This window comes from Carcharhinus amblyrhynchos, unplaced genomic scaffold (genome assembly GCF_965287045.1).
Source record: "Carcharhinus amblyrhynchos unplaced genomic scaffold, sCarAmb.v2.hapA chromosome_114, whole genome shotgun sequence".
Lineage (NCBI taxonomy): Eukaryota > Metazoa > Chordata > Chondrichthyes > Carcharhiniformes > Carcharhinidae > Carcharhinus > Carcharhinus amblyrhynchos.
In genome coordinates, this window is record NW_027649854.1 from 547,611 (window position 1) to 572,834 (window position 25,224).

The 25,224-nt window shown below is 45.4% G+C and overlaps 1 protein-coding gene across 1 annotated transcript in view; it reads left to right on the plus strand.

Annotated features, from left to right (window-relative positions):
• sspo (SCO-spondin) overlaps positions 1-25,224 on the plus strand; it is a gene marked incomplete at its 5' end in the record, with an annotated part of 592,643 nt that overhangs the window by 547,133 nt on the left and 20,286 nt on the right. The window contains one exon of the mRNA XM_080183006.1: positions 6,654-6,781. Within this exon, the coding sequence (XP_080039132.1) occupies positions 6,654-6,781 (128 nt within the window). The remainder of the gene's footprint in view (positions 1-6,653; positions 6,782-25,224) is intronic.

Consider the following 25,224-nt stretch of genomic DNA (forward strand, 5'->3'; position numbering starts at 1 on the left):
AGGCCGCACTTGGAATATAGTGTTCAATTCTGGTTGCCACACTACCAGAAGGATGTAGAGGCTTTGGAAAGGGTACAGAAAAGATTTACCAGGGCGTTGCCTGGTATGGAGGGCATTAGCTATGAGGAGAGGTTGGAGAAACTTGGTTTGTTCTCACTAGAGTGACAGGTTAAGGGGAGACCTGATAGAAGTCTACAAGATTGAGAGGTATGGACAGAGTGGATAGTCAGAAGCTTTTTCCCAGGGTGGAAGAGTTAATTACTGGGGGCACAGGTTTAAGGTGCAAGGGGCAAGTTTTAAAAGAGATGTACAAGGCAGATTTTTTACACAGAGAGTAGTGGGTGCCTGGAAATCGTTGCCAGGGAGGTAGTGGAAGTAAATACGTTAGTGATTTTTAAGGGGTATCTTGACAAATCCATGAATAGGATGGGAATAGAGCATAGAACATTACAGCGCAGAACAGGCCCTTCGGCCCACGATGTTGCGCCGACCAGTTAAAAAACAATGACCCTCTAACCTAAACCAATCCCTTTTCATCCATAAACCTATCCACGGATCTCTTAAACGCCCCCAAACTAGGCGCATTTACAACTGCAGCAGGCAGGGCATTCCAATCCCTCACCAACCTCTGGGTAAAGAACTTAGAGTAAAAAGTCTGACAACACCAGGTTTTAGTCCAACCTATTTATTTGATAATATACTCGCAAGCTTTCGGGTTAGCCCCTTCGTCAGGTGAAGGGGCTAACCCGAAAGCTTGCGAGTATATTATCAAATAAATAGGTTGGACTAAAACCTGGTGTTGTCAGACTTTTTACTGTGTTTACGCCAGTCCAACGCCGGCATACCCACATCATAAAGAACTTACCCCTGACATCCGTCCTATAACTAGCCCCCTTAATTTAAAGCCATGCCCCCTCGTGCTAGCTTTCTCCATCCGAGGAAAAAGGCTATCACTATCCACCCTATCTAAACCTCTAATCATCTTATATGTTTCAATAAGATCCCCTCTTAGCCGCCTTCTTTCTAGCGAAAACAACCCCAAATCCCTCAGTCTCTCCTCGTAGGACCTCCCCTCCATACCAGGCAACATCCTGGTAAACCTCCTCTGCACCCTCTCCAAAGCCTCCACATCCTTCCTATAATGTGGGGACCAGAACTGCACACAATACTCCAAGTGCGGCCGCACCAGAGTTGTGTACAGTTGCATCATGACGCTGCGACTCCTAAATTCAATCCCCCTACCAATAAACGGCAAGACACTGTATGCCTTCTTAACAACCTTATCTACTTAATTCCCTACTTTCAGGGATCTATGTACACATACACCTAGATCCCTCTGTTCATCCACACTATTCAAAGTCCTCCCGTTAGCCCTATACTCAACACATCTGTTATTCCTACCAAAGTGAATTACCTCACACTTCTCTGCATTAAACTCCATCCGCCACCTCTCGGCCCAGCTCTGCAACCTGTCTAAGTCACCCTGCAAACTACGACACCCTTCCTCACAATCTACCACACCTCCGACTTTGGTGTCATCAGCAAATTTACTAATCCACCCAACTATACCCTCATCCAGATCATTAATAAAAATTACAAACAGCAGTGGCCCCAAAACAGATCCCTGAGGCACACCACTCGTAACTGAACTCCATGACGAATATTTACCATCAACCACCACCCTCTGTCTCCTATCTGCTAGCCAATTCCTGATCCAATTTCCTAGATTACCCTCAATCCCATACATCCTCATTTTCTGCAGAAGCCTACCATGGTGAACCTTATCAAACGCCTTACTAAAATCCATATATACCACGTCAACTGCCTTTCCCCCATCCACCTCTTTGGTCACTTTCTCAAAAAACTCAATAAGGTTAGTAAGGCACGACCTACCCGCTACAAAACCATGCTGACTATCTCCAATCAATTCATTACTCTCCAAATAACTATAAATCCTATCCCTAATAATTTTTTCTAAAACCTTGCCCACAACAGAAGTGAGACTCACCGGTCTATAATTCCCAGGGAAGTCTCTGTTCCCCTTCTTAAACAATGGGACAACATTCGCTATCCTCCAATCTTCCGGTACTATACCTGAGACCAACGACGACCTGAAGATCAGAGCCAGAGGCTCTGCAATCACCTCTCTTGCCTCCCAGAGAATCCTAGGGTAAATCCCGTCCGGACCAGGGGTCTTATCTATTTTCAAACCCTCAAGAATATCCAGCACATCCCCCTTATCAACTGCAATACTGTCTAGTTTACACCCCTGCAACCCAGTGTACTCCTCAGCTACATTCATGTCCCCCTGCGTGAACACCGAAGAGAAATATTGGTTCAATGCCTCACCAATCTCTTCCGGTTCCACACACAACTTCCCTCTGCTGTCTGTAACTGGCCCTAATCTTGCCCTAACCAACCTTCTGTTCTTAACATACCTATAGAGCGCCTTAGGATTCTCCTTAATCCTATCAGCCAAAGTCTTCTCATGTCCTCTTTTAGCCCTTCTTAATTCACTCTTCAATTCCCTCCTAGCCAATCTAAAGCTTTCCAGTGCACTACCTGAGCCCTCAAGCCTCATCCGAACATAAGCCTCCTTTTTCTTTTTAACCAACGAATCAACTTTTTTAGTGCACCACGGTTCCCTAGCTCTACCAATTCCTCCTTGCCTGACAGGGACATACCTATCACAGACTCGCAGTAGCTGCTCCTTGAGAAAACTCCACATTTCGGACGTTCCCAGTCCCTGTAGTCTCCTAGTCCAACCTATGCTTCCTAATTCTCTCCTAATAGCCTCATAATTACCCTTCCCCCAGCTAAAACTACTGACCCGAGGTTCATGCCTATCCCTTTCCATCACTAAGGTGAATGTAACCGAATTGTGGTCACTATCACCAAAATGCACACCAACTTCCAAGTCCAGCACCTGGTCTGGCTCATTTCCCAGCACCAAATCCAATATAGCCTCACCTTTAGTTGGCCCATCAGATATATCAGGAATAGAGGGATATGGTCCCTGGAAGGGTAGGAGGTTTTAATTGCGTCGGGCAGCACGGTCGCTGTAGGCTTAGAGGGCCCAAGGAACTGTTCCTGTGCTGTAATTTTCTTTGTTCTTTGTTCTTTATATGGGAAAATGTGAGGTTTCGTCATAAGAATAGGAAAGTAGAATATGATTCAAAAGGAAGTATGGAAAATGAGTGATTAGTGACCATCAGGTTTGAACAGCAACAAACTATTAATTGGAACAACTATACCGTATACCATATATAGTGTTAGGATATGCTAACGATTTCTACAGACCCAGTACTGATTCTATTTGAGAAAGCCCACAATCAGCCCCGGATCCCCACTCATTGGCCCAACTGGCCAGTAAGGTCATGTGACCTTCCAAAACCTCACCCCTTAAAGGGACTTGCAACTACGTCCCTCCCCTTTAAGTTCCTGACTACAATATGCCTTAAACAGTTAAAATATTAAAAATGTCAGGGGCAAATTTTTCACTCAGAGGGTGGTGGGTGAGTGGAATTGGCTGCTGTCATTGGTAGTGGAGACAAATTCGATAGGGTCTTTTAAGAGACTTCTGGAAGAGTACATGGGACTTAATAGGATTGAGGGTTATAGGTAAGTCTAGTAGGTAGCGATGTGATCAGTGCAACTTGTGGGCTGAAGGGCCTGTCTGTGCTGTCATTTTTCTATGTTCTATGTTCTACAAGGCAACGTCAATATTAAATATTTTTAACACAGTTCATTATAAAGTTAGTCTATCAGGGACTTTGCCTTCCTTTGGCAGTGACAACACTCTTTAGGTGGTATCCCAACAGCAGAGATAATCTCAATTCAATTCTCAAAAACCTAACTTCTTCCTTGCAAAGTGTGTCAGTACTTATTCTTCCTTCAGTTCCCATCTGGACAGTACTTGTCCCTTTTTCAGGCTGACGCACCTGTTCAGTTCTTTGACAAATAGCCATATTACTGTCAAGTGCAAACAGATCGGGATGCCACCCAGACTCTCAAAATTATCCACATGTTTTTTGTGGATTTTGTCCTCTACCTCCATTTCATCTGATACTGAGTCTGTTCTGGCCACTATAACACTTGGGACAAAACTCTGTCCACTTCCAAAGTGTTTACCAACACTGGATTGTCAACTTTGAATGTCCTCTCACTCCTTGAAGCATCATGACTCTTCCTCTGAGTACTTTGCCTTTATCTTAGAGGAGTCTTGTTGCACATGTACTCTGGCCTCATAGGTAGCAGGAACAGTAGATAAAGTGGCTAAGAAGGCACGTGGTATACTCGCCTTTATTGCTGAAGTATTGAGTTCAAGAGCGGGGAGGTTATGCTGGAACTATATAAAATATTGGTTAGGCCGTGGCTAGAGTATTGTGTGCAGTTCTGGAATATACATTATATGAGGGATGTGAAAGCACTGGAAAAGGTGCAGAGATTTACCAGGATGTCGCCTGGGTTGGAGACTTTTAATTATGAAGAGAGATAGATTGGGGCTGTTTCATTGGCGCAGTAGAGACTGAGGGGGTACATGATCGAGAGGGATATAGTTATAAGAGACATTGATAACAAGGAGAAACTTCTATTTTTGGTGATGGGATCGGGGGCAGAGATTTAAGGCAAAGGGCATTTTTGATAAGTTGAGAATGAACCACCCATAGTAATTTACGCTTCTGAGAAGAAACTTTAGTTCTGATGTATCCCGAGGCCTGGTGTTTCTTTAATAGGCCTAACTTTATCTTCCACCGAGTACAGCCCCTGTGAAACCCACTTTGTAATCTGGATAAGCCACCTTGTGTCCTTTAAATGTGCTCTTTGAACTCGTTAATTGCATTCCAGTATTTTGGAAGCTTTTAAAAAACTTCCTCCAGATTGGATAAATGCTCTTCCTCAGTGGTTCCTGTTATTAACGTGTTTCTAAATCAATAACTACTTTTGGTAAATCTTGCAAACAGACTCTCCATGGTAAATTGAAAAGTGGCACAAGCTCATGAGATCCCAAATGCTAACTTGTGTGTCCTGGTATAACCCTTTGTGTCTATTAATTTTGAAAAATTCTCTGAAAGCATCATCAGTTCCAGCTGCTAATGTGCATGACTCATGTCCAACTTGGTGCATGTTGGGCCCCCAGCAAACTTCACATCAGACCGTCTGTTTTGAGGACGCTGCATAATTTTGCCACCTGGTTACTGTAATCTTTAATCTCCGCAGACGCGAACAGCCTTGTTGGTTTTGATTACAGCTACAATGGGTGTCTCCCACTCTACCAATTCTACGGTTTACATGAATCTTGGATTTTAGAATCATAGAAGTTTATAGCACAGAAACAAGCTCTTCGGCCCAATTTGTCCATGCTATCCAGTTTTTACCACTAAGCTAGTGCCAGTTGCTCCGCCCTCCCAGGCAGTATATCCCAGACCACCACTACCCTGGGTTAAAAAGCTTTTCCTCAAATCCCCCCTAAACCTCCCACCCCTCATTTTTAACATGTGTCCCCTCGTAACTGACCCCTACAGGAGTTGGGACATCTTGTTGAAGTTATACAAGACATTGGTATGGCCACACTTGGAATACTGTGTACTGTTCTAGTCACCCTATTGTAGAAGGATCTTATTAAACTAGAAAGAGTGCTGAAAAGATTTACTAGGATGCTACTGGGACTTGATGGTTTGAGTTATAAGGAGAAGCTGGAAAGACTGGGACTTTTTACCCTGGAGCGTAGGAGGCTGAGGGGTGAACTTATAGAGGTCTATAAAATAATGAGGGGCACAGATCAGCGAGATAGTCAATACCTTTTCTCAAAGGCAGGGGAGTCTAAAACTAGAGGGCGTAGGTTTAAGGTGAGAGGGGAGAGATACAAAAGTGTCCAGAGGGGCAATTTTTTCACACAGAGGGTGGTGAGTGTCTGGAACAAGCTGCCAAAGGCAGTAGTAGAGGTGGGTAAATTTTTGTCTTTTAAAAGCGTTTAGATAGTTACAAGGGTACGATGGGTATACAGGGATATGGGCCAAACATGGGCAATTGGGACTAGCTTATTAGTTAAAACAAGATGGTGGCATGGACAAGTTATGCTGAAGGCCTGTTTCCATACTGTAAGCCTCTATGACCCATGTAACTGTCCAAATGCTTTTTAAAAGACAAAATTGTACCTGCCTCTACTACTACCTCTGGCAGCTCATTCTCGACATTCACCAGCCTCTGAGTTGAGTGGGCACAGTGGTTAACATTGCTGCCTCATAAAGCCAGGGATCCAGGTTCAGCTCAAATAGCCACTCCCAATCCACATTCCCCAGTTCCTGTTTAATTCGGATGTGATTGGTCCTTACCCAATTAAGCACCCCCACCCAAGGGCTTGGCCCGTTCCCCAATACCAAGTCTCGTACGGCTCCCTCCGTGGTTGGATTGTCAACCTTCTGAAATCCGGTGCTCGTAAAATGGTGCCTGTCGCGAAAACCGGCACTAATCGCTTTATGGGCCAACTTATGACCGTGTTACCCCCAAAAACTGGTGCAACACGACGGTAAAATCGTCCCCTGTGACTCTGTGGCATCAAACTGAAGAGGGGGCTAGTGTGCGTGTGCTGATCTCCCACATCCCTGAAGAATTTGAAAAAAATAAATGATGTAATCTATTTGTTTTGCTAGATGTCTCTGCTACATGCCAACGTTTCACTGAAATTCGGAATATATCTAAAGGGCAATGCCAGCTGACAAATGTCGCAGTTAGTTCCTGCAAGGGAAGCTGTCATTCCCATGTACAAGTCATCCCAGAGGTAAGGACTTAAAAACTTGGGGGTTTTGAATGTAAAAGATTTGTAAATAATCAAATTTTGGTGGTGGTGGAGGTGAACTCGCTGGGGTGTTTTAAAAGACTTCTGGATGAGTACATGGGATTTAATGGGATTGGGAGTTATAGATAGGCCTGGTAGGTAGGGATATGATCAGCACAACTTATGGGCCCGAAGGGCCTGTTTGTGCTGTAGTTTTCTATGCCTTAAATTTCCACTCAGACAGGAACTGTCCTACATACATCAGAGCCCTCAGCAACATTCACAGTTCTCAAGAAATAACTTATTGATGAGGCTGAACACTAAGTAAGGAAAGACCTGTTGGCAATTATTCAGAAAAATCTTTCAGAAAAAAGCAGTCCTTAGTGGAGATTGTACATGGGATTTAATGGGATTGAGGGTCATAGATAGATAGGCCTGGTAGGTATGGATATGAACAGTGCAGCTTGTGGGCCGGAGGGCCTGTTTGTGCTGTAGTGTTCTATGTTCGATGTTCTATAAGTTCATCTGGGTGCCTCGTGCATGAATCACAGAAAGTTGGCAAGCAGATCTTACAAGTAGAGAAAAAGCAAATGGCATTTTAGCTTTTATTTCAAAGGGGTTGCAGTTTAAAAATAGGTAAGTTTTGTTGCAATTGTACAGGGTGTTGGTGGGGCCTCAACTGGAACACTGTATACAGTTTTGGTCCCCTAACCTAAAAAACGATATAGTATCATGACGTGGGGCAGCACACTGGTTAGCACTGCTGCCTCACAGCACCAAGGATCTGGGTTCAATTCCCGGCTTGGGTCACTGTCAGTGCAGAATGTGCACACTCTCCCTGTGTCTGCATGGGTTTCCTCCGGGTGCTCTGGTTTGCTCCCACAGTCTGCAAGATATGCTGGTTAGATGCATTGGCCGTGCTAAATTCTCCCCTAGTATACCTGAACAGACACCGGAGTATGGCGACTAGGGGATTTTCAGAGTAACCCCATTGCGGTGGTAACGTAAGCCTAACTGTGACACCAATAAATCAACTTTAAAACTTTAAACTTGAGCATTGGAGGCAGCCCGAAGGAGATTCACCAGGCTAATTCCAGGGATGAGGGGGTTGCCCTATCAAGAGAGACAGAATAGTCTGGGTCTGTATTCCTTGGAGTTCAGAAGAGTGAGGGGTGACCTTATTCCAACATACAAAATCCTTAGTGGGTTTGACAGGGTAGATGGGAGATGTTTACACTAGTGGGAGAGTCTTGAACAAAGGGACATAGCTACAAGATAAAGGGCCGTTCGTTTGTCTTGTCAAGAGGTAAGGATGAGAAAGTAAGGTTCAGTTGGGTCGCTTAAGGGTTACAAGGTAGCTAGGAATTAGTTAAAAAGGGTTTAGGAGAACTAGGAGAGAGCATGAGAAGTCATTGGTGGGTCAGGTAAAGGAAAACTCCAAGGCTTTTTCCTCTTATGTGAGAAATAAAAGAGGGACAAGGGTGAGGTTGGGCCAGTCAAGGATAGTAGTGGGAACTTGTGCATGAGTCAGAAGAGATAGGTGAGACGTTGAATGAATACTTTTCTTCAGTGTCCACTAAGGAGAGGGGCCATGTTTTTGAGGAGGAGTGTGTGATACAGGCTGATAGGATGGAGGAGGTAGATGTTCTGAGGGAAGATGTATTAGCAATTTTGAAAAACCTGAGGGTTGATGAGTCCCCTAGACCAGATGGGATATGTCCTAGGATTCTTTGGGAGGCAAGGGTTGAGATTACAGAGCCTTTGGCTTTGATCTGTGGGTCCTCATTGTCCACAGGGTTTGTGCCAGAGGACTGGAGAGTGGCGAATGTTGTTCCTCCGTTCAAGAAAGGAAATAGGAATGACCCTGGTAATTATAGGCTGGTTAGTCTTACTTCAGTGGTTGGTAAGTTAATGGAAAAGGTCCTGAGGGATAGGATTATGACCATTTGGAAAGGTGCAGTTTAATCCAGGATAGTCAGCACGGTTTCATGAAGAGTAAGTCTTGCCTCACAAATTTGATTGAATTCTTTGAGGAGGTAACTGAGTGTGTAGACGAAGGTAGAGCAGCTGATGTCATACACATAGATTTTAGTAAGGCATTTGATAAGGCTCCCCATGGTAGGCTCATAAAGAAAGTAAGAAGGGGTGGGATAGAAGGAATTTTGGCTGATTGGCTATCTCAAAGAAGACAGGGTGGTGATAGATGGAAAATTTTCAGACTGGAGGCCAGTTACCAGCAGTATACCACAGGGATCAGTGCTCGGTCCTCTGCTATTTGTGATTTTTATCAATGACTTGGAAGAGGGGGTTCAATAAATATGTTGATGACACCAAGATTGGTGGAGTAGTGGATGAGGTGGAGGGCTGTTGTAGGCTGCAAAGAGACATTGATATGATGTAGAGCTGGGCCGAAAAGTGGCAGATGGAGTTTAACCCTGATAAGTGTGAGGTGATTCATTTTGATAGGACAAACTTGAATGCGGATTACAGGGTCAACGGCAGGGTTCTGAGGAATGTGGAGGAACAGAGAGATCTTGGGGTTCATATCCACAGATCTCTGAAGATTAACACTCAAATGGATAGAGCCGTGAAGAAGGCTTGTAGTGTGTTAGTGTTTATTAACAGGGGGTTTGAGTTTAAGAGCCGTGGGGTTATGCTGCAACTATACCGGACCTTGGTGAGACCACATTTGGAATATTGTGTGTGGTTCTGTTCACCTCACTATAAGAAGAATGTGGAAGCATTGGAGAGAGTGCAGAGGAGATTTACCAGGATGCTGCCTGGTTTGGAAGGTAGGTTTTATGAGGAAAGCTTGAGGGAGCTGGGGCTTTTCTCTTTAGAGCAGAGGAGGATGAGAGGTGACTTAACAGAGGTTTATAAGATGATGAGGGGGATTGATAGAGTGGACGTGCAGAGGCTATTTCCTCGGGTGGATGTAGCTGTTACTAGGGGAGCATAACTATAAGGTTCATGGTGGGAGATATAGGAGGGATGTCCGAGGTAGATTCTTCACTCAGAGAGTGGTTGGGGTGTGGAATACACTGCCTGCTGTGATAGTGGAGTCGGACACTTTAGGAACTTTCAAGCGGTTATTGGATAGGCACATGGAGCACTCCAGAATGATAGGGTGTGGGATAGCTTGATCTTGGTTTTGGATAAAGCTTGGCACAACATCGAGGGCCAGAGGGCCTGTACTGTGCTATACTGTTCTATGTTCTATTTAAAACTGAGATGTGTAGAAATTTCTTCTGACAGAGGGTGGTGAAACTCTGGGATTCTTTGCCCCAAAGAGTGGTGGAGGACGGATCATTAGAAGTATTTAAAATGGAGGTGGATAAATATTTGATCGATTGAGGAATAGAGGGTAATGGGGAAAGAGCACAGAAAAGGAGTTGAGGCCAGCGTAGATGAGCCGTGATGGTTCTGAGTGGTGGGGCACCTCAAAGCCACTCCTGCTTCTGTATCTTCTGTTCTTGTGCTTCTATTTCTGTGTTCACAGACTACCAGGTAAGAGAAAGACATCCTGCCTTCCCTGGACCCGGGGGTGACCCATGAGTTTATCAAGACCTAAGAGGCTGAATGGTAGACTGATTTCTGTGCAGGGACCTAATTGACAGTGAGGTTATCAATAATACATAGAACACACACACTTCAGCACAAACAGGCCCTACGGCCCACAAGTTGCACCGATCATATCCATACCTACCAGGCCATTGAATTATCTGTAACTCCCAATCCCATTAAATCCCATGTACTCATCCAGAAGTCTTTTAAAAGACCCCAGAGAGTTCGCCTCTACCACCACCGACGGCAGCCGATTCCACTCACTCACCACCCTCTGAGTGAAAATCTTACCCTTAACATCTCCTCTGTATTTGCTTCCCAGCACCTTAAATCTGTGTCCTCTCAGAGTGACCGTTTCAGCCCTGGGAAATAGCCTCCGAGAATCCACCCTATCTATTCCTGTCAACATTTTATAAACCTCTATCAGGTCGCCTCTCAACTTTCGTCTCTTCAGGGAGAAGAGACCGAGCTCCCTCAACCTATCTTCATAAGGCATGCCTCCCAATCCAGGAAACATCCTTGTAAATCTCCTCTGCACCCTCTCAATAGCTTCCACATCCTTCCTGTAGTGAGGCGACCAGAACTGCGCACAGTACTCCAAATGGGGTCTGACAAGGGTCTTATAAAGTTGCAGCATTACCTCCCGACTCCTAAACTCAATCCCTCGATTAATGAAGGCCAGTACACCATACACCTTCTTGACCACATCCTCCACCTGCGAGGCCGATTTAAGAGTCCTATGGACCCAGACCCCAAGATCCTTCTGCTCCTCAACCCAGCTAAGACTCCTACCCTTGATATTGTACTCCATCACCCCATTGGACCTGCCAAAATGGACCACTACACATTTATCTGCGTTGAAGTCCATCTGCCACTTCTCCGCCCAGTCTTGCATCCTATCTGTGTCTCGCTGCAACTTCTGACATCCCTCCAGGCTATCCACAACACCAACAACCTTCGTGTTGTCGGTGAACTTACTAACCCATCCCTCCACTTCCTCATCCAGATTATTTATGAAAATGACAAACAGCAAGGGTCCTAGAACAGATCCCTGGGGCACTCCACTGGTGACCGACCTCCATGCAGAAAAAGACCCATCCACAATCACTCTCTGCCTTCTGCAGGCAAGCCAGTTCTGGATCCACAAGGCCGAAGCCCCTTGGATCCCATGCCTTCTCACCTTCTCAAGAAGTCTTGCATGGGGGACCTTATCAAACACCTTGCTGAAGTCCATGTAAACCACATCCACCTTCCTTCGTCAATGTACTCAGTCACATTTTCAAAGAACTCAATTTGACTCGTAAGGCATGACCTGCCCTTGACAAAAATACGATGCAACATGAACTGTGAAGTGATTAGCAGTAGGAGATAAAAGCAAATTACTGCTGTTGCTGAAATCTGAAACCAAAAGAGAAAACACTGGAAAATCTCAGCAGGTCTGGCAGCAGGTTCTTTACTCAGAGAGTGGTTGTGGATGGGTCTTTTTCTGCATGGAGGTCGGTCACCAGTGGAGTGCCCCAGGGATCTGTTCTAGGACCCTTGCTGTTTGTCATTTTCATAAATGACCTGGGTGAGGAAGTGGAGGGATGGGTTAGTAAGTTCGCCGACAATACGAAGGTTGGTGGTGTTGTGGATAGTCTGGAGGGATGTCAGAAGTTGCAGCGAGACACTGATAGGATGCAAGACTGGGCGGAGAAATGGCAGATGGAGTTCAACCCAGATAAGTGTGAAGTGATTCATTTTGGCAGGTCAAATAGGATGGCAGAAATAACATTAATGGTAGGACTCTTGGCAGTGTGGAAGATCAGAAGGATCTTGGGGTCCGAGTTCATAGGACGCTCAAAGCAGCTGAGCAGGTTGAAGCTGTGGTTAAGAAGGCATGTGGTGTACTGGCCTTCATCAATCGAGGGACTGAGTTTACGAGTCGGGAGGTAATGCTGCAACTTTATAAGACCCTTGTCAGACCCCACTTGGAGTACTGTGCGCAGTTCTGGTCACCTCACTACAGGAAGGATGTGGAAGCCATAGAAAGGGTTCAGAGAGGATTTAGAAGGATGTTGCCTGGATTGGGGAGCATGCCTTATGAGGATAGGTTGAGGGAGCTTGGCCTTTTCTCCTTGGAGAGGCAAAGGATGAGGGGTGACCTGATAGAGGTTTATAAGATGTTGAGAGGTATTGATCGCGTGGATATTCAGAGGTTTTTTCCCAGGGCTGAAATGGTTGCCACAAGGGGACACAGGTTTAAGTTGCTGGGGAGTAGGTACAGAGGAGATGTCAGGGGTAAGTTTTTCACTCAGAGGGTGGTGGGTGCATGGAATGGGCTGTCGTCAGTGGTGGAGGTGGATTCGATAGGATCTTTTAAGAGACTTTTAGATCAGTACGTGGAACTTAGTAAGATAGAGGGTTATAGGTAAACCTAGTCATCTCTAAGGTAGGGACATGTTTGGCACAACTTTGTGGGCTGAAGGGCCTGTATTGTGCTGTAGTTTTTCTATGTAAGAACATAAGAACATAAGAAATAGGAGCAGGAGTAGGCCATCTAGCCCTTCGAGCCTGCCCCACCATTCAGTAAGATCATGGCTGATCTGTCGTGGCTCAGTTCCACTTTCCCGCCCTCTCCCATAACCCTTAATCCCCTTGCCTATCAAAAACCTATCCACCCGCATCTTAAATATATTTAGCGAGGCAGCCTCCACCACTTCAACGGGCAGAGAATTCCAGAGATTCACCACCCTTTGAGTGAAGAAGTTCCTCCTCAACTCCGTTCTAATCCGCCCCCCCTTATCTTGAGGCTGTGCCCTCTAGTCCTACTGTCCTTTCTGAGCAGGAAGAGCCTCTCCACCTCTATCCTATCCATCCCATTCAACATCTTATATGTTTCTATGTTAGCATCTGTAAGGAGAGAAAAGAGCTGACGTTTCAAGTCCAGATGAGCCTTTGTCAAAGCTAACCCTTTGCAAAACTTTAACAAAGGGTCATCTGGACTCGAAACATCGGCACTATGAGATTCTCTGCTTGAATACATTCGCTTGGGTGTAAGAATTCTCCGGAAAGATCAATAAATGAAACTTTTAATGATGTTAGAGAACTGTATTCTTAATCTTGGTCTAATTCTTTAACAGTTATGTTTCTAACAGGTTTTAAGTCCTTAATCTCACATTTATAAAACTGTTTCTGAAAAGTCATAGTCCATCTCAAACAGAGAGAAATATGGTTTTACCAATCAGATAAAAGTGTATTTCAATCAGTGTGGTGGGGATGTGGGAGCCGGAACAACAGGCCACTTAGTGTAGGGACTGGGGAGAAAAGTGAGACTGAGATAGGCACAGCACAGAGTAAGAGCCGGCAGTGGGAGGCTGCGGGACTCAGACTGAGATAGACACAGTTTAGAGTAAGAGCCTGCACAGGGAGGCTGCGGGGCTCAGACTGAGATAGACACAGTTCAGAGTAAGAGCCAGGAGAGAGAAGACTCAGGGCTCGGTGGGACTGGAGGTCTGTAGTATTTCAATGCGAGAAGTATAACAGATAAAACAAATGAACAGAGAGCCCAGGTTACTGCAAGGAGTTATGATGTTATTGCAATCGGAGACATGGTTGAAGGAGGGACAGGACTGGCAGCTTAACATTCCAGGATATTGTTGTTTTAGACGGGACAGAAGGGGAAACGCTTGGGGTGGGGAGTTGTATTATTGATCTGGGAACAGATCACGGCTGTGTTGAGTGTGAGAAACACAGCTCACAGTCAAACAATTTAGTCAAGTCAAGTTCTGAAGGAGCAAGATTTTTTCATTTAACATTCTTGCAAGACCGGGTGTCCAACAAAATAGGCACACCTAACATAGATTTGCAGCACATTTTATACTTTTTTACAAGCATTGTAATGGCTTTGCAATGTGTTGTTCTCCCCTAATTGGTGGTCCCTGTCCCATCTATGTGTTGTCATTCCCCTATTGGCTCGAGGTGCCCCAAGTTTCCATCCCCTCTACTCCCCATCTAACAATGTCTCCTGTTATCACAAGAGTGCATTAGTAAACTCATCTGTCTTATCCAACACTGTTACATGTCCAGTTCAGATTGGCGGTAATCAATCCTTTGCCAACTTAATCACTGCTGTCCCAACTGTCTCAGTGACCTTTTTCCCCCTTTTATGCTTAGTTGTAGAAACAACACATCTTGTATACGATTTGCTTTTTATAACTTGGACTTCGTACATTCCTTCAAGATGTGGTGTATGCTTCACTGCACACCACACATCTGGTGTTATTCCTACACCACAGGCAGTCTTTTTATTATCCCTGACTATTGCTCTGTTAGCAGCAGCGAATCTTATGCCCTGTGTTTGTGACTAAAATCACAGTTGTCTCCACAATGTGGGTTATCAATGTGCCTGACTATATCCAGTCTACCTAACTTTAAGCTATTTCTCTATGGTGTACAGATATATGTGTTAACAGCATCTTTACCTGTTGCTCACATTGAGGGAGGACACATTGGAGGGATCTTCTAGTGAGGCATTATGGGTGGAGCTCAATAATTGGGAAGGGTGAAACCACAATGTTGGGAGTGTACTATAGACCTTCCAACAGCCCACAGGATACAGAGGAGCAGTTGTGTAGTCAGATACTGGAAAGGTGAGAAAAAAAAACACGGTACATAAGAACATAAGAAATAGGAGCAGAAGTAGGCCATCTAGCCCTTTGAGCCTGCCCCGCCATTCAATAAGATCATGGCTGATCTGAAGTGGATCAGTTCCACTTTCCCGCTTTCTCCCCATAACCCTTAATTCCCTTGTCTATCAAAAACCTGTCTACCCGTGACTTAAATATATTCAGCAAGGCAGTTGTGATGGATGACTTTAACTTGCCTCATATTGACTGGCACCCCCTTACAGCCAGGGAATCAGATGGAGAGCAATTTGTTAGGGTGTCCAGGAGGGCTTTTTGACACAGTATGCTGATAATTCAACCAGGGAAGGGGACCATACTAGACTTGGTGTTGGGCAAAGAGCCAGGCCAGATGATCGATGTTTCAGTGGGGGAACATTTTGGGCTAAGGTACCATAATTCCATAAGATTTCGGTTAATAATGGATAAGGACAAGATTGAACCTCGGGTGAAGGCCAATTACATCCGAATTAAACAGGAACTGGAGAATGTGGATTGGGAGAGGCTATTTGAGCTGAACCAGGATCCCTGGCTTTATGAGGCTGCAGTGTTAACCACTGTGCCCACTCACCTCAGAGGCTGGTGCATGTCTAGAATGAGCTGCCAGAAGCAGTAGTAGAGGCAGGTACAATTCTGTCTTTTAAAAAGCATTTGCACAGTTACACAGGTCATAGAGTCACAGAGGTTAACAACATGGAATCAGGCCCTTCAGCATAACTTGTCAATGCTGCCCTTTTTTTAATAACTAAGCTAGTCAATGTTGCCCATGTTTGGCCCATATCTCTCTATACCCATCTTACCCATGTACTCTACAACCTCTGGCAGCTTGTTCCAGACCCTCACCACCCTCTGAAACAATTACTCATCTGGATCATTTTGTATCTTTGCCCTCACACCTTAAACCTGTGCCCTAGTTTTAGTCTCCCCTAACCAAGGGAAAGGTGTTGATTATGTAGCTGATCTATGACCTTCATTACATTTTGACCTCGATAAGATCACCCCTCAGCCTCCTACGGTCCAAGGAAAAAAGTCTACCTAGCCTCTCCTTACAACTCAAACCATCAAGTCCCGGTAGCATTGTAGTGAATCTTTTCTGCACTCTTTCTAGTTTAATAATATCCTTTCTATAATAGGGTGACCAGAACAGCACACAGTACTCCAAATGTAACCTTACCAATGTCTTGGACAACTTCAACAAGATGTCCCAACTCCTGTATTTAATGTTCTGACCAATGAAACCATAGAACCATAGAAAATTACAGCTCAGAAACAGGCCTTTTGGCCCTTCTTGTCTGTGCCGAACCATTTTTTGCCTCGTCCCACTGACCTGCACTTGGACCATATCCCTCCACACCCCTCTCATCCATGAACCCGTCCAAGTTTTTCTTAAATGTTAAAAGTGACCCCACATTTACCACTTTATCCGGCAGCTCATTCCACACTCCCACCACTCTCTGTGTGAACAATCCCCCCCTAATTTTCTCTTTAAACTTTTCTCCTTTCACCCTTAACCCATGCCCTCTGGTTTTTTTCTCCCCTCGCCTCAGTGGAAAAAGCCTGCTTGCATTCACTCTATCTATACCCATCAAAATCTTACACACCTCTATCAAATCTCCCCTCATTCTTCTACGCTCCAGGGAATAAAGTCCTAACCTATTCAATCCCTCTCTGTGACTCAGCTTCTCAAGTCCTGGAAACATCCTTGTGAACCTTCTCTGCACTCTTTCAACCTTATTTACATCCTTCCTGTAACTAGGTGCCAAAACTGTACACAATACTCTAAATTCAGCCTCACCAATGCCTTATATAACCTTACCATAACACTCCAACTTTTATACTCAATACTCCGATTTATAAAGGCCAATGTACCAAAAGCACTCTTTACGACTATATCTACCTGTGACGTCATTTTTAGGGAATTCTGTACCTGTATTCCCAGATCCCTCTGTTCATCTGCACTCTTCAGAGTCCGACCATTACCCTGTACGTTCTACTTTGGTTTAGAACATAGAACACTACAGCACAAACAGGCCCTTCGGCCCACGAGTTGCGCCGATCACATCAACACCTACCAATCTATAGACCTATCTATAACCCCCAATCCCATTAAACCCCATATACTCATCCAGAAGTTTTTTAAAAGACCCCAGCGAGTTCACCTCCACCACCACTGACGGCAGCCGATTCCATTCACTCACCACCCTCTGAGTGAAAAACTTACCCCTAACATCACTTCTGTACTTTCCTCCCCGCACCTTAAATCTGTGTCCTCTCGTAGCGACCATTTCAACCCAGGGAAATAGCCTCTGAGAATCCACCCTATCTATTCCTCTCAACATTTTATAAACTTCTATCAGGTCACCTCTCAACCTTCGTCTCTCCAGGGAAAAGAGTCCCAGCTCCCTCAACCTAACTTCATAAGGCATGCCTCCCAGTCCAGGCAACATCCTTGTAAATCTCCTCTGTACCCTTTCAATAGCTTCTACGTCTTTCCTATAGTGAGGCGACCAGAACTGCGCACAGTACTCCAATTGAGGCCTGACTAGGGTCTTATAAAGTTGCAGCATTACCTCCTGATTCCTAAACTCAATCCCTCGATTAATGAAGGCCAGTACACCATACGCCTTCTTGACCACATCCTCCACCTGCGAGGCCGATTTAAGAGTCCTGTGGACCCGGACCCGGACCCCAAGATCCTTCTGCTCTTCAACACTACTAAGACTCTTGCCCTTGATAGTGTGCTCGTTCCTCCCGTTGGTTCTGCCAAAATGGACGACTACACATTTATCCGCGTTGAAGTCCATCTGCCATTTCTCCGCCCAGTCCTGCATCCTATTTATGGCCTGCTGCAACTTTTGACATCCTTCCAGACCATCCACAACACCACCGACCTTCGTGTCATCAGCGAACTTACTTACCCGCCCCTCCACTTCTGCATCTAGGTCATTTATGAAAATGACAAACAGAAAACAGTTTGTCCTTCCAAAGTGCAATACCTCACACTTGTCTGTGTTAAGTTCCATTTGCCATTTTTCCAGTTGGTCCAAATCCCTCTACAAGCTTTGAAAACCTTCCTCACTGTCCACTACACCTCCAGTCTCTGTATCATCAGCAAATTTGCTGATCCAATTTACCACATTATCATCCAGATCATTGATATAGATGACAAACAACAATGGACCCAACACTGATCCGTGCGGCACACCACTAGTCACAGGCCTCCACTCAGAGAAGCAATCTTCCACAACTCCCTGGCTTCTTCCATTGAGCCAGTGTCTAATCCAATTTACCACCTCCCCATGTATACCTAGCAACTGAACCTTCCTAACTAACCTCCCATGAGGGACCTTGTTAAAGGCCTTGCTGAAATCCAGGTAGACAACATCCACCGCCTTCCCTTCATCCACTTACCTGGTAACCTCCTCGAAAAACTCTAATAGATTGGTTAAACATGACCTACAGCGCACAAAGCCATGTTGACTCTCCCTAATAAGTCCCTGTCTATCCAAATATTTGTAGATCCGATCCCTTATCACACCTTCCATAACTTGTCCACCACCAATGTCAAACTTATAATTTCCCGGATTTCTTCTGGAACCTTTTTAAACAACGGAACAACATGAGCCACCCTCCAATCACCTGGAACCTCCCCCGTGAATACTGACATTTTAAATATATCTGCCAGGCCCCCTGCAAGTTCAACACTAGCCTCCCTCAAGGTCCATGGGAATACCCTGTCTGGTCCTGGGGATTTATCCACTCTGATTTGCCTCAAGACAGCCAGCACCTCCTCCTCTTTAATCTGTAAAGGTTCCATGACCTCCCTATCTGTTTGCTCTATTTCCGAAGACTCCATGCCTGTTTCCTCAGTAAATACGGATACAAAAAACCCATTTAGTATCTCCCCCATCTCTTTTGGTTCCATACACAGTTTACCACCCTGGTCTTCAAGAGGACCAATTTTATCCCTCACTATCCTTTTGCCCCTAACATACCTATAGAAGCTCTTTGGATTTTCCTTCACTCTGTCTGCCAAAGCAACCTCATGTCTTCTTTTAGCCCTCCTGATTTCCCTCTTAAGAAGCTTCTTGCACTTTTTATACTCGTCAAGCATCTGATCTGTTCCTTGCTGCCTGTACATTTCATACAACTCTCTCTTCCTCTTAATCAGTGTTACGATCTCCCTCGAAAACCAAGGTTCCTTATTCCTATTTACTTTGCCTTTATTCCTGACAGGAACATACAAACTCTGCACTCTCAAAATTTCTCCTTTGAAGGCCTCCCACTTTCCATTTACATCCTGTCCGTACCTCTGACCATTAAGTCCCCTATCACTACCAGTCTCCTCTTCTTCCTCCCACCCTTTTGCGCTGCAGAACCAGACTCATAGAACATAGAACATTACAGCGCAGTACAGGCCCTTCGGCCCTCAATGTTGTGCCGACCCTGAGAATCCTAGGGTAAATCCCATCGGGCCCAGGGCACTTATCTATTTTCACACTCTCAAGAATTGCCAACACCTCCTCCTTATGTACCTTAATCCCGTCTAGTCTACGACCTGGTATCGCAGTATTCTCCTCGACTACACTGACTTTTTCCTGTGTGAATACTGATGAAAAATACTCATTCAGTGCCTCTCCTATCTCTTCAGGCTCCACGCACAACTTCCCACTGCTGTCTCGACTGGCCCTAATCTTGCCCTAACCAATCTTTTATTCTTGACATACCTATAGAAAGCTTTAGGATTTTCCTTGATCCTATCCGCCAAAGTCTTCTCATGTCCTCTTCTAGCTCTTCTTAACTCTCTCTTTAGCTCCTTTCTGGCTAATTTATAACTCTCCAGTGCCCTAACTGCGCCTTCACGTCTCATCTTTACATAAGCCTCCTTCTTCCTCTTCACCAGAGATTCAACTTCCTTAGTACACCACGGTCCCCTCGCTCGACCACTTCCTCCCTGCCTGACAGGTACATATTTATCAAGGACTTGCAATAGCTGCTCCTTGAATATAAGGGCACACACTCAGTTTTCAGAATACTGATTAGAATGCGAGTCTTTACAGCTAATCAAATCTTAAAGGTGCAGACAATGTGAATGGAGATAGCATGAAGGATAGGTTAAAGAGATGTGTATTGTCTGTAGACAGGACAGTAAGTGAGATGTTGCCAGCCCAGGCAAGTCATGGGGGTTACAGATAGTGTGACATGAATCCAAGATCCCGGTTGAGGCTGTCCTCGTGTGTGCAGAACTTGACTGTCAGTCTCTGCTCAGCGACTCTGCGCTGTCGTGTGTCATGAAGGCCGCCTCAGAGAACATTTACCTGAAGATCAGAGGCTGAATGCCCGTGACCGCTAAAGTGTTCACCAACAGAAAGAGAAAGGTCTTGCCTGGTGATTGTTGAGCGATTTCATTCATCCATTGTCATAGCATCTGCATGGTCTCCATGCTTCGGGACATCCTTTCCTGCAGCGTATCAGGTAGACAACGTTGGCCGAGTTGCAAGAGTATTTACCATGTACCTGGTGGATGGTGTTCTCACGTGAGATGATGGCATCCATGTCGATGATCCGGCATGTCTTGCAGAGGTTGCTGTGGCAGGGTTGTGTGGTGTTGTGGTCACTGTTCTCCTGAAGGCTGGATAGTTTGCTACGGACAATGGTCTGTTTGAGGTTGTGCAGTTGTTTGAAGTCAAGAAGTGGGGGTGCGGGATGGCCCTGGTGAGATGTTCGTCTTCGTCAGTGACATGTTGAAGACTCTAGAGAAAATGTCGTAACTTCTCCGCTCCGGGGTAGTACTGGACGACGAAGGGTACTCTGTCCACCATGTCCCACATTTGTCTTCTGAGGAGGTTGGTGCGGTTCGCTGTGGCACGTCGGAACTGTCGATCGATGAGTCGAGTGCCATATCCTGTTCTTATGAGGGCATCTTTCAGTGTCTGGAGATGTCTATTGAGATCCTCCTTATCTGAGCAGATCCTGTGTATACGGAGGGCTTGTCCGTAGGGAATGGCTCCTTTAATGTGTTTCGGGTGGAAACTGGAGGAGTGGAGCATTGTGAGGTTATCCATGGGCTTGCGGTACAGTGAGGTGCTGAGGTGACCGTCCTTAACGGAGTTGCGTGTGTCCAAGAATGTAACCGATTCCAGAGAATAGTCTGATGGTGGGATGGAACTTGTTGATGCCACCATATAGTTGTTTTAGTGATTGTTCACCATGAGTTCAAAGAAAGAAAATGTCATCGATGTATCTAGTGTATAGCATCAGTTGAAGGTCCTGTGCGGTGAAGAAGTTTTGTTCAAACCTGGGCATGAAGATGTTGGCATATTGAGGTGAGAATTTGGTCCCCATGGCTGTTCCGTGTATCTGGATGAAGAACTGGTTGTTGAAGGTGAAAACATTGTGGTCCAAGATGAAGCTGATTGAGTTGTAAAATTGCATCTGGAAACTGGCATTTGTCGATGTTGAGTACTGAGACAGTTGCAGCAATGCCATCGTCATGGGGGATGTTGGTGTAGAATGCTGAGACATCCATTGTGACGAGGAGTGCTCCTGGTTCAACTGCTCCATGTGTGCTGAGTTTCCGTAGGAAGTCCGTAATGTCGTGACAAAAGCTGGGTGTTCTTTGTACAATGGGTTTCAGGATGTCCTCAACATAGCCGGAGAGGTTCTCACACAGGGTCCCATTGCGTGATATGATGGGACAGCAGTGTGTTTGCCTTATGTGTCTTTGGGAGACAGTAGAGATCTCCAACACGGGGAGTACGTGGGATGAGAGCATGGAGGGTGTTCTGAAGGCCCGGATCAAAGGTCTTGATCAGAGTGTTGACTTGATGGGCGTGTTCTTTGATTGGATCTGTGGGTTGCTGTCAATCACTGAAAAAACTATATGATGACATCAACAAGTTCCATCCCACTATTTGACTCACCATGGACTATTCTTCAGAATCGGTTGCACCTCCATCAAGGACAGTCACGTCAGCACCTCACTGTACCACAAGCCCACAGATAACCTCACAATGCTCCACTTCTCCAGCTTCCACCCTAAACATGTTAAAGAAGCCATTCCCTATGGACAAGCCCTCCTTATACACAGGATATGCTCTGATGAGGAGGATCGCAACAGACACCTCCAGACACTGAAAGATGCTACGACAACGGATGAATGAACATTGCTCGACAATCACCAGGCAAGACTGTTCCCTTCCTGTTGGGGAACACTTCAGCGGTCATGGGCATTCGACCTCTGATCTTCGGGTAAACGTTCTCCATGGCAGCCTTCACGAACACAACAGCCCAGCAGCTGAGCAGAAACTGATAACCAAGTTCCACACGAGGATGGCCTCCACCGAGATCTTGGGTTCATCTCACACTGTCTGTAACCCCCATGACTTGCCTGGGCTTGCAACATCTCACTTACTGTTCTGTCCGGAGACAATACACATCTCTTTAACCTGTGCTTAATGCAATCTCCACTCACATTGTTTGCACCTTTAAGACTTGATTAGCTGTAAAGACTTGCATTCTAATCAGTATTCTGTAAATCGAGTGTGTGCCTTTATATGCCCTGTTTGTGATCAGAACTCTTCACTTACCTGACGAAGGGGCAACGCCCCAAAAGCTAGTGGCGTTTGCTACCAAATAAACCTGTTAGACTTTAACCTGGTGTTGTGAGACTGCTTACTTATCCCCTTGAGGACCCAAAGATCAAAGCCAAAGGCCCTGAAATCAGATCCCTTGCGTCCCAAAGAATCCTATCCCATTCTGGCCCAGGGGACTTATCGACCCTCAGGTTCTTTAAAATTGCTAATACATCTTCCCTCAGAACATCTACCTCCTCCACCCTATCAGCCTGGATCACATTCTCACCCTCAAAAACATGGCCCCTCTCCTTGGTAAACACTGAAGAAAAGTATTCATTCAACACCTCTCCTATCTCTTTTGACTGTATGCACAAGTTCCCACTACTATCCTTGACTGGCCCTAACCTCACCCTGGTCATTCTTTTATTTCCCACGTAAGGGTGAAAAGCCTTTGAGTTTTCCTTTATCCAACCCACCCAGGACTTCTCATGCCCCCTCCTAGCTCTCTTAAGCCCTTTTTTTTAGCTCATTCCTTGCTACCTTGTAGCCCACAAGTGACTCGACTGAACCTTGTTTTCTCATCCTTACATACGCTTCCTTTTTCCTCTTGACAAGACATTCAACCTCTTTTGTGAACCATGGTTCCCTCACTCGGCCATTTCCTCCCTGCCTGACAGGGACATACCTATCAAGGACATGCAGTATTTGTTCCTTGAACAAGCTCCACTTTTCATTTGTGCCTTTCCCTGACAGTTTCTACTCCCGTCTTATGCTCCCTAATTCTTACCTAATTGCATCATAATTACCCCTGCTCCAATTATAAACCTTGCCCTGCTGTGTGACCCTATCCCTCTCCATTGCAATAATGAAGGACACCGAATTGTGGTCACTATCTCCAAAGTGCTCTCCCAACAAACAAATCTAACACTTGACCTGGTTCATTACCCAGTACCAAGTCCAATGTGGCCCCACCTCTTGTCGGCTTATCCACATATTGTATCAGGAAACCCTCCTGCGCACGCTGTACAAAAACTGCCCCATCTGAACTATTCAACCTATAAAGGTTCCAATCAATATTTGGAAAGTTGAAGTCACCCATGATAACTACCCTGTGACCTCCACATCTCTATTACTCCTTTCTGGGGAACTCTCTGCTGGAAGACGCTCGCATGGAGGGCAGACAAAACATTGCAAAGACACACTCAAGACCTTCCTGAAGTCGCTTGACATTGACACGACCACCTGGCAAAACCCTCCTACCTGGCGCTGCCTCATCCACAAAGGCTGTCAAGCTCACGGAGCAAGGTGTATTGCTGAAGCACAACTTAAGCACGAGTGCGCAAGTCCAGAGCCACCAGCACAACAACTACAACGTCTACACAAGTCTGTCCAATATGTGCCAGGACGGGGATTCGCTGCCCGAGTTGGTGGTGGAGGCAGAGACCCTAAACTCTTTTAAAAAGGGCCTGGATCTGCACCTTAAGTGCTGTAAGCTACAGGACAATAGGCCGGCTGCAAGAAGGTGGGATTAGAAAGTGTGTCATTGGGTTGGCCTGGACAAGGTGGGCTGAATGTCTTTCTTGAACCTTATCAGCCATATGTATGTTGCACCACCATAATGAGTTGGATCTCAAACAATAACGTGGTGGAATACAGGAAAGAGATAGAGAATCTGATGAACTGGTACGAGAGCTTCAAGTTTTTAGGTGTCCAGACAACCTGTCCTAGTCCCTCCATGTGAACACTATAATTAAGAAAGCCCATAAATGTGTGTGTGTTACAGGAACAAAGTTTAACATTGGTAGTGGAGCAAATTCTCAAATCCACTATCCAGGACTTTGTAGTACATCATTTAGAACGCAGTGGCAGCTTCAGTTAAAGGCAACATGGATTTATGAAGGGAAATCATGCTTGACAAATCTGTTGGAAATCTCTGAAGATGCAACTAGTAGAGATGACGAGGTGAGGGGGGGTGCAGTCGATGTGGTATATTTGGACTTTCAGAAAGCGTTTGACAAAGTCCCGCACAAAAGATTATTGTGCAAGATTAAAGTGCACGGAATTGGGGGAAGTGTATTGAGATGGATAGAAAACTGGTTGGCAGAGAGGAAACAAAGAGTAAGAATTAATGAGTGCTTTTCAAATTGGCAGGCAGTAACTAGTGGGGCGCCACAGGGATCGGTGCTGGGACCCCAGCTATTCACAATATATATTAATGATTTAGATAAGGGAACAAAATGTAACGTTCCAAGTTCTTGCAGATGATACCAAGTTGAGTGGGAGGGTGAACTGTGATGAGGATACAGAGATCCTTCAGAATGATCTGGACAGGTTGGGTGAGTGGGTTAATCAATGGCAGATGCAGGATAATTTGGATAAATGTGAGGTTATCCACTTTGGAAGCAAAAACAAGAAGGCAGATTACTACTTGAATGGCTGTAAATTGGGAGAGGGGAGTGTGCAGAGGGACCTGGGTGTCCTTGTGCACCAGTGACTGAAGGTAAGCATGCAGGTGCAGCAGGTGGTAAAGAAGGTAAATGGTATGCTGGCTTTCATTGTGAGAGGTTTCGAGTACAGGAGCAGGGATGTGTTGTTATAATTATACAGGGCCTTGGGGAGGCCACACCTAGAGTATCGTGTG